General features: G+C 56.1%; 1 protein-coding gene across 2 annotated transcripts in view; it reads right to left on the bottom strand.

Annotated features, from left to right (window-relative positions):
• Positions 1–2,875: 2,875 nt before the first annotated feature.
• The window catches only part of Lingo3 (leucine rich repeat and Ig domain containing 3), an 11,332-nt gene continuing 3,944 nt past the window's right edge, over positions 2,876–10,263 (bottom strand). The window contains exons 1-2 of one of the 2 annotated variants that reach the window (XM_005359026.3): positions 6,389–6,774; positions 2,876–6,031 (exon numbers count right to left, since the gene is read on the bottom strand). In XM_005359026.3, coding sequence (XP_005359083.1) covers positions 4,213–5,985 — 1,773 coding nt within the window. In that variant the 5' untranslated portion in view covers positions 5,986–6,031; positions 6,389–6,774 and the 3' untranslated portion in view covers positions 2,876–4,212. Of the gene's footprint in view, positions 6,032–6,388; positions 6,775–10,263 lie in introns of those variants that run through there. The other variant, XM_005359025.3, reaches the window with a different exon arrangement.

The following is a 10,263-nucleotide window of genomic DNA, read 5'->3' as shown; positions in this document are numbered from 1 at the left end:
CTGTAGACCAGGCTGGTCTCGAACTCACAGAGATCTGCCTGCCTCTGCCTCCCGAGTGCTGGGATTAAAGGCGTGCGCCACCACCGCCCGGCATCCCATGCATCTTCTTAACCACTGAGCTCTCTCCCTCCTGCTGAGGATGGACTTAGGGTTTCACACGCTAGGCAACTGCTTGCCAATGACCACGCCCTCAGCCCCTTTCTTGGGGATTCTAGGCATGGCCTCCACCCACGACCTCCACCCACGAGCCAGGCCTATTTTCACTTTTTTTTTTAAATTTATTTTTATGTATACAGGGTTCTTCCTAAATGTATCCTACCTACAGTACAGAAGAGGGCACCAGATCTTATTACAGATGGTTGTGAGCCACCATGTGGTTGCTGGGAATTGAACTCAGGACCTCTGGAAGAGTAGTCAGTGTTCTTTACCTCTGAGCCATCTCTCCAGCTGCCTTCACTTTTGTTTTGAAGCAGGATTTCACAATACACAAGTTGGCCTTGAGATAATACTGCCTCAGCCTCCCAAGTAGCTGGAATCACAGACTTGGACCACAAGTTGAGCACATGTTTTCTTTTTGTTTGGACCTTAAAGTACCCTGTGTGGAGGAGCCTCTGGGCTGTGGTTTCTTCCTGGACCTGAGTAGACCCCAGCGCCTGGTTGCTGAGGGTTGAGCCGCCAGGTGAGAGCACTTGCTTTAGCAGCCCCCAGTGGGTGACTAGAGTTACTCTTGCTGTTGTGGGGATTTGGGGGTACTTGTTGGGAGAGCACGTGCACAGGTAGGGTGTCTTATGAGGGAACCGAAGCCTTTTGCTCTAAGGACCCCCTGAGATGGAGGTGACACCTGTCTAGTTCTGTGACCCCACCTTAATGTTGCTGTGTGGTCCTTGTGACTGCTTGTTTTCCCCGGACTACCTCTCCCCTAGGAAATAAGATGTGTCATTGGGGCTGGAGAGATGGCTCAGCGGTTAAGAGCACTGGCTGCTCTTCCAAAGGTCCTGAGTTTAATTCCCAGCAACCACATTGTGGCTCACAACTATCTGTAATGGGGTCTGGTGGCCTCTTCTGGCCTGCATACACACAGACAGAATATTGTATACATAATAAATAAATATTAAAAATAAGATGTGCCAGTCATCTCCCGGGACACTGGGATAATGTCCAGCCCAGTGGACATCAGGAGGACACAGGTAGTAAGTCCCCAAGAACTCAGCCCCCAAAGCTAGCCCAGGCCCCTTGACAAGGGAAGAAAGTACATGGGCCTGGCCCCTGCCAGGGTGGGGCAGGGGCCTTCCTTCCCAGGGACACCCCTCACCTTTAGCACCCTCAAGGACAGAAGCCAGAAATTGAGACCCTGAAGTGAGCAAGCCCTGGGGTAGGGGTAGGGGTAAGGGAGGTGCAAAGATGAACAGGCGGCTCTCCCAGCATTGGGGGCGGGGGGGGGGGGGGGAGACAGAAGATCCCAAATTCAAGGTCACCCTCAGCTAGGTAGCACTCATGAGAACTACCTGGGCTACATGAGATTCTGTTAAATAATAGATAAACAATAAATTATAAAAAGACAGGCTAGGGTCTCAGAGCCAAGAGCTGGGACAGACACTTCTCTTCAGGGGGCACTACAGACCAGGCAGCACATCCTGGGGCCTTCTCTGAGGCTCATATCCTCCTCCTCGGTGGGGTCACTGTCCAACTCTGCCAGAGAACTCTCCCAGCCCTGTTCTGCTGGAGTGATATTTGTTTATGGTTTAGCAAATAAAGCTGGCCTGCGGATCAGAATGCGGAGCTAAGTCACTAGAGGCCAGGGATTGGTGGCCCACACTTTTAATCCCTGGACTCGGGGACAGAGGCAGAGGGATCTCTGTTACTTCTAAGGCCATCCTGAGCTACAGGGTCTAAAGGAGAAACAGCTCACACAAAGATCCCAGCACTTGGGATCCCATGCCTTTAATCCCATTCAGCACTAGTAGGTGAAGACAGGAGTGTATGGCTGGGCTGAAAGAGGAGCCCAGTGGGCTGGAGAGATGGCTCAGAGGTTAAGAGCACTGGCTGCTCTTCCAGAGGTCCTGAGTTCAATTCCCAGCAGCTACATGGTGGCTCACAACCACCTGTGATGAGATCTGGTGCCCTCTTCTGGCCCTCAGACAGACAGATACATAATAAAAATACATAATAAAAATAGAGGAGCTCGCCGGGCGGTGGTGGCGCACGCCTTTAATCCCAGCACTCGGGAGGCAGAGGCAGGCGGATCTCTGTGAGTTCGAGACCAGCCTGGTCTACAGAGCTAGTTCCAGGACAGGCTCCAAAACCACAGAGAAACCCTGTCTCGAAAAACCAAAAAAAAAAAAAAAAAAAAAAAAAAAAAAAAATAGAGGAGCTCAGTGCAGTCTGAGGACAGGTTCACCCCTCTGTCTGAGCATTGGTAGAGCTCAAAGGTCAGTGGCTGGCCTCACTGCTCCTCTGATCCTTCAGCTTTCACCCCTAATATCTGACTCTGGGCTTTATTTATTAAGACTAATTAGAATTTGTTATACATTCTGCCAGCTGTGTGGCCAGGGGAAAATCACTGTCCATCTGTGTTCACATCCTGCCACAGCCACTTACACTTTCCCAATCATTGAAACTGTCTCCGCCTGCAGCCCACCTGCCTTTGAGCTCCTGAAGCTCCTGCTGAGAGCCGTCCCACAGCTGCTGGTGACACCATGTGTCTGAGGTGAGGTGAGGCCCAGCGCTGAGGTCTACAGACAGTTTGTTACAGTACCTGATCCTCCTGCCTCAGCCTCCACCGCCTCAGTGAGTTGACTGGTGTATAGACCACGATGGTCTCTGCCACCTCCAACATCCATCTCTGTCACCCTTGCAGCCAGAGCCACCCAGCTTCCTAACCTTGAGGGAGGAACCCAGCCGCTCTGTGTCTCACCTCCCTATGGGAATAATAATAATAAAAACCTGACTTTTGTATTAAATCAGTTTGTTTTATTGGATTTCAGTTCAACGCAGTGGGTGAGGATAGAGGTTGGGAATGGGGAACCCCACTGTAACGTTCTGACACTTGGTGACCCCTAGCCCTGCCGGGAGTGTACCCCTCCTGTCTTTTAATGATTCTAAAGGCACTTGGATAGCGTTGGTTGTTGTTTTGAGGGCCCTCAGGGTTGCCATGGCAACGGGCTAAGAGGATACTCCAGGACCAAAGGGATGGAGTCTGGAGATGCCATTCCACCCAGTCCCGTGTGTCTTGTGATGCAGAGGTTGAGGAGGGAGCGCAGGACCAAAGGGTCCCCATGTTCCCAGCCAAGCTTGGTCTGAGCTTTGATTGCATCAAGTTGTGTTTCTCTCTGGACTCTCTGGGCAAAGGCTGCAGGCTCAGATATGTTCTGTAAAGGAAGACACCGAGGGGCCCAGGAAACCACAGATGTCACAGCTGGGCAGGAGGAGAGCTGCAGTCTGTTGTCCCTAACTGAAGGGACAGAGGTGGATGCTGGGGGAGGAACCTAGTAGGGATAGGTGACTGGGTCTGCCCTCTGAGCCCCTGCTGCTCACGCTGCCCCAAGGGGACTACATCTGCAAAGGCTCTCCTAGGACCCAGGGCAGCCACTCTTGCGGGCAGGTATCTAGGAATACAGCAAGGCAGGATGGAGGGACCTGTAGGGGACATGGCTTCTCCAGGCAGGTAGAAGTTTCTGGTGGGGGATGGGGCTCCCACTCAGCAGGGCTTGGGGCAGCCCCAGGTTGGCCATTGGCCAAGTAGCAGTGATCAGGAGCCAGTGCACACCCTGTCCTCCCAGGGTCCCCGCAGCCTTGGGCCCTGTGTGTGCCCAGAGAGCCAAAGAGGCATCCACTGTAAGCACTATGTCTGTCCAGTGTCCCCAGGGGCCTCCCACCATAGGCATCTGGGGAACCTGACTGCCGAGTAGAGGCTTTTGGGCCACAGCCTGCACCTGCATAGGGAACCTTGGACCCTGAGTGTCCCCAGCCACTTTGGGTCTCAGCCCAGGAGCCACAGCAGAGGGTGGAAAAGACAGGTTGAAACCATTAGAAAACAAGCCAGGAACTGCAAAAGGTGTGTGATCTGCTCAAAAACAGTCCAATAGATGTCTACAAAAACCGAGGACGTTCGGCCTCCATGCTTACCCCCTGGAAAACAGATATGCATAGGTGGAATTATCCGGGGCTGGATGGAGGTCTGAGAGGTCCCCACCAGCCCACCGTGGGGCCGACTCAGATCATCTTCATGTTGAACTTTCGTGCGCCGCCCTGGCCGGTCGCGGCTGCTGGACCGTCCACCTTACGGAAGGAATATTCCACGGAGAAGTTATTCTTGTGCTGCCCTCTGCCGCGGCTCCACACAAAAAGCAGCAGGAAGCAGAAGAGGACCACGCCCAGGAAGGTGATGCACCCCATGGCGGTGGACACCAGGATGGTGGTGAGGTCCAGCGGGAATCGGACGCCCACCTGGGTTTCATTGAGCCCATTGCCCTGGGTCCGGTTGGCGGCCGGCTGGACGGTCAAGGTGGCGAAATACGTGTCATTGCCTCCGGCGTTGCTGGCCACGCACGTGTAGGTGCCACTGTCTTGGGGCCTCGTGTCCGCGACTGCCAGCGTGCCCCCAGGCAGAACGCGTGCGCGGCCCCGGCTGGCGGCCGTCACCGTGTGGTGCTGGGGCGTCACCCAGGCCACGGTGGGCATGGGCTCTCCCTCGGCCCGGCACAGGAAGCGCACGTCGTCTCCCTCGGTGGCCATTACGTGCTGCAGCCGCCTCTCCCGGATCTTGGGCTTGCGACACACGAAGTACTCGAAGAGCACGGAATCAGGGAGGTTGTGCAGGGCATCGCCACGCACCTCGGCCGGGGTGGCGCAGGCGGGGAGCCTGCCGTCGAAGTTCAGGGTCTTCCGCCTCTGCACGATCCACAGCAGGCGACAGTCACAGGCCAGCGGGTTGCCGTCCACGCGCAGCGTCTCGAGCGTGTTCACAGAGTGGAACGTGTTCTCCTCCAGCGTGGACAGCAGGTTGTCCGAGAGGTTGAGCAGGCGGATCTGTCGCAGCCCCACGAAGGCCTGCGGCTCGATGACAGCCAGCAGGGCCCCGGCTAGGTGCAGCTCGCGCAGGCGCACCAGGTCCCGGAAGGAGCCCCGAGGCACCGTGCTGATGGGGTTGTGCGACAGGTTGAGGCACGTGAGGTGGGCCTGCTGTCGCAGCGCGGCGGCCGGTACGGCCGTGATGTTGGTGTGCGTGATGGACAGCGACGTGAGGTTCAGCCCACGGAGGCTGCCCGGGGCCACCTCCTCCAGCAGCGGCCAGTTGTCGATCTCCAGATGCAGGAGGCCCGGAAGCTTCTGGAAGTTCTGGTCCTCCAGGGCGGCGATGGCCAGGTGGCGCAGGCGCAGAGCGCCCAGGCCCCGCAGGTGGCCCAGCGACTCCGGGGACAGCGACGTGAGGTTGCAGCGCTCCAGGGTGAGCTCGGCCAGCCCCAGCAGCCCCGCGAAGGCCCTGCGGGAGATGAACACCAAGTCATTGTCGCCCACCTCCAGCCGCCGGAGGCTGCGCAGGTCCTGGAAGCTGAAATCCAACAGGATGACCAGCTTGTTCTCGCTGAGGTCCAGCAGCGTGAGGCTGTCCAGGTGAGTGAACACGCCGGGTGGGATAAGCTTCAGTTGGTTGCCACGGAGACGCAGGATGCGCAGCCGGGGCAGGTTGGCGAACGCCCCAGGCTCCACGTGTGCAATCACGTTGTGGTTGAGGTCCAGCTCCTCCAAGTTGGGCAGCGAGGCCAGGTCCCCAGGGTTCAGGCAGCGGATGCGGTTGCGGTTGAGCTCCAGCAGGCGTGTCTCGGCTGGGATACCGTCGGGGATGGCAGTCAGCCGGCGGCGCCCACAGGCCACTGTGCGTGTGGATGCGGAGCATTCGCAGCGGGCAGGGCAGCCAGCGGCCAGAGGAGGCGCCGTGGGCAACAGTAGCAGTTGCAAGCCCAGCATAGGCAGCCAGCAGGTCATGGTGTAGGGTCTGGGCCTAGGGCCACGCCAGCATCGTCCAGGACACCTGAAATGGGAAGGGGGAGTGTGACATTATTATCCATACATGGCACCTGGACACTTGTAATCCCAGCCAGACATGACCAGAGACGCTGACCTGTGACTGCACAACGAGGAGATCTCTAGACGGATACCCACGGTACAGTATGCATAACGGAAACCCACTGCCCACGACCAAGCAGCAGAAACACAGCATGGGCCATCCACACTGAGTGTAACTCAGCCATGGAATAGGCTCTGACATATCCTGCAGCCTGCAGGGCCGTTGAGGGTGGTGTGCTCAATGAAAGACCAGCTCCCACAAGCCCACTCAACAGGACCCCGTGCGACACCCGGAGCAAGTAGATGAGGTTAAAACAAACACCTTTATAGCTCAGGTCAGCCTCCAACTCACCAGCAGTTGACTCTAACCTTGAAGACAAAGCAGAGCAGGGTGATACCTGAGCCTGAGAACCTAAGAGAGACGGGAGATGGGAAGGACCTTGCCCAGGGCCTGGGGTGGGGGACCTAAGTATGCCAGGCCTAGTGGACACCCTGGTTTGACTATCTGCAGTCTGGAACTGTGACGGAGGATATCTCCCTCTGAGGACACCTAGTTGGTCACTCATGATGACCCCCGTGGCTGTGGGAGAGGCCAGGGCAAAGACCCTGACTCCAGAGTGGGTGAGATGCTGAGACTTCCTGTAGGTCCAGCCTGCCTAGGCTGGACCAGGGTTTTCCCTGACAGCCTGACTGTAGCCCAGACCCAGGGGTCAGGGTGGGGAAGGGACAGCTGGACCGGGGCTGCCTGGCCTCTGTTGCAACACAGTTTCCCATCTGCCAGGCAACTATTTATAGCATGTTAACAGCTGAAGCCCCCAGGCAAGACCTAGCAGTCTGTGCCAGCCTTCCTGTCTTCTCAGTGTTCCACAGAGCAGACTGGAAACCCTGGTAACTGAGTATGCCAGGCTTGTGAGGACAGAGACTGGAAAGCACAGGTGCAAAGGAGAGCCCCCGCCTAGAATCCCCCAGTGAGGGGCTGGAGGCATGGTCAGGGTGGGGCCCCTGCCAATCCCCCAGTGAAGGGCTGGGGGCATGGTCAGGGTGCAGCCCTTGCCTAAAATCATGCCTTCTCTTTCCAGCTGGTTTGGTTTTTTTTTTTTTTTTTTGCTTTTTTCGAGACAGGGTTTCTCTGTGGTTTTTGGAACCTGTCCTGGAACTAGCTCTTGTAGACCAGGCTGGTCTCGAACTCACAGAGATCCGCCTGCCTCTGCCTCCCAAGTGCTGGGATTAAAGGCGTGCGCCATTACCGCCCGGCTTCCAGCTGTTTTTCTGTGGTGTGTGTTCACCCCTGTGGAGCCCAGAGTGGGGTGCAGTCCTAGGCATTCATTCTCCACTTTGTGTTTTGAGACAAAGTCCCTCAGGGGATCCGAAGTCTGCTGACTAGGTAGGTGATCCAGCCACAAGCCCCAGGATCTCCTGCTTCTCAGCGCTGAGATGCAGAAGTGTGCCCTTGTGCCAGCTTCTCATGAGGGTGGTGGGGATCTGAACTCAGATCTGATTTATGCCACGAGCACGTCATGGCTGGGCCATCCCCATTACCTCTTCAGGTAGCTCAGGGCGGCCCGGGGCTGTCTATGTGGGTGGTCTTGAGCACCTACTGCTTGTTGTTTCTGCGTCCTCTCAGTAAAGAACCTCCAGTTCTCATAGACGATGCCATGGACTGACAGGTCCGGAGTCTCTGGTCGCTGCCACTGAACCACAGCCTTACTGTGCGATCCCTGATGGCCCCTGCACCCTCTCTGCATCTGGCTTCTCAAAGCTCAGCCTCCAAATCCGTCCAGGGCACGGGCGAGCAGGGCGCCGGCGAGCAGGGCGCAGGCGAGGGCTCTTTCTCTGTAATTACTCCACCGCTCAGGGACTGCAGGACTCTTGAGCCAGCCCGGCAGGGGCCACTCAAAGGACGACCTAGTTTTTCAACTCTAACCTCCCCGGCAGGCCTGGCCCTGTCATCTCCGCAGGGTGTGTTAGAGAAGCCGTGGGGGGCGGGGCGCGTGAATGGCAGCTATCTGAAGCCACCGTCTGCTCTTCAGCCTGGACCCTGCTCCTTATTATTCGGTGCCTGAAGGAACTTACTGTCCTTTCTGGACGTTTGCGGAGGTAAGAGGGAATTGCAGGTTTCGGAAGCCCCTTCCCACCTCACTCTCCAGCGAGGATCTGGCTGCCCCAGGCAAGAGGAAACCCCCTCTGAGCCTCTGAAATCCTGAATCTCCTGCAGGGGCCGAAGGCGCCAATCCCTGGTCCCTGAGGACAGTGGGGAATTGGAATTCCAGGGCGGCTCCAGGTCCTGGGCCTCTGGGCTGAGGTCCCTGGAGTCCAGGGCACTGGGCAGTGGGTTGTGAGGTACACGGAGGATGCCATTGGATGGGCTGGTTTCTCTGTTCCCTCTCTTCTCCTCTGAAGGTTCACTAGCCCTCCAGAGCTGGGGGAGCATGGCTTTGGCAGGCCTTGCCCTTCCCCCATCCCCTCTGCCTTGCTAAACCCTTAGATTTAGTTCCCAAAGCTAGCTCCCAAAGTCTGTCCCCCTCCCTGAGGCTGAGGAGAAGGGCCAGGGAGCAGTCACCCTCTCCTCTCACCTAGTTAGCACGCCCAGTCAGTATAGACCACCTCACCCTAACGCGGGGTTTCCCCTTTCCCTTTATAAACCGCCATTTGCCTATGGGCCACGCCTGTCTCCCCTCTATCCAGAGGCGGCAGCCCTTTGTCCCTCAGGGACAAATGTCCCTTCCTCCATCTCCTGTCCTCTGTCCCTCTGGGGAAAATGAATCTCCTTTGTGCTGAGAGCTTGGTCTTGGGGCCCTGAGCTGTTCTGTGGCCTTGGGGAGGGCCACCACAAAACTGTCTGTTCCAGGTCCTGGTTCCACTTGGAGCGTCCCTCACCTTCTGAGGACTAAACTACTATGTGGCCTTTTTGTTCTGACTGTGGATTCTGAGCCACTTGAGCCCCGGCAGGCCTCAGACTGTCAATCCTGACTCTGTCTCTAGTGCTGGCAAGAGTGAGGCAGTAGGACTGGCTCAGTGGTCATCTTTTGCCCTCCTGTGGGCGTCACCCGGGCTCCCCTCAATCCCACTCCAGGGACAGAGGCCAGTCTCTGGTGTCTCCCAGACTGGCGCCTGGCACCCCAGTCTCACGCTTGGCAGTACAGGCAGAAAAGGGGGTGCTTTGCTCAACCACCAGATACCCCACCAGGTGCTGGCAGCTCTGTCAGAAAACTAAAAATAAAAAGATATCCCAAACCTACTGGGAGCAGTATCACAGGCCTGTTATCCCAGTGCCCCAAAAACTGAGGCAGGAGGATTGTGAATTTCAGTACAAGATGTAATTTAGTGCAACCATCTCCCAAAATAAAAAAGGGGGACAGGGCTAGAGAGATAGCTCAGTGATTAGTTCCAGTTGCTTGCCGAGAGTTTGGGTCCCAGCACCCATGTAGGGGCTCACAACCCCCTGCAACTCTGTTCCCAGGGTATCCAACTCTCTTCGGGTTTCCTGGAACACTGTGCACAAGCGATTCAGACATCATACAGGCAACATACTGTACATATAAAATAAACAAATCTGGGGAAAAATTAGCTGAGCATGACAGTGCATTCCTTTAACCCCAGCACTTGGGAGGCAGAGGCAGGAAGATCTCTGTGGGTTTGAGGCCAACCTGGCCTATAGAATGAGTTCCAACACAGCCAGAGCTACATACACACACAAAAAAAAACCTGTCTCGACCCGAAGAGGACATACATAGATCTAATCTACATGGGAAGTAGAAAAAGACAAGATCTCTTGAATAAATTGGGAGCATGGGGATCTTGGGAGAGGGCTGAAGGGGAGGGGAGAGGCAGGGAGGACAGCAGAGAAAAATGTAGAGCTCAATAAGAATCAATAAAAATGTTAAATAAAAAAAGGAAAACCCTGTCTCAAAAAACAAACAGGCAAACAAACCAATCAAAAATGTAAAATAGCCGGGCGGTGGTGGCACACACCTTTAATCCCAGCACTCTGGAGGCAGAGGCAGGCGGATCTCTGTGAGTTCGAGGCCAGCCTGGTCTACAAGAGCTAGTTCCAGAACGAGAACCAAAAAAAAACTACGGAGAAACCCTGTCTCGAAAATCCAAAACAAGCCGGGCGGTGGTGGCGCATGCCTTTAATCCCAGCACTCGGGAGGCAGAGGCAGGCAGATCTCTGTGAGTTCGAGACCAGCCTGGTCT

Source organism: Microtus ochrogaster, linkage group LG1, assembly GCF_000317375.1.
Source record: "Microtus ochrogaster isolate Prairie Vole_2 linkage group LG1, MicOch1.0, whole genome shotgun sequence".
Classification (NCBI taxonomy): Eukaryota; Metazoa; Chordata; class Mammalia; order Rodentia; family Cricetidae; genus Microtus; species Microtus ochrogaster.
This window is presented reverse-complemented; position numbering and strand designations above follow the sequence as displayed.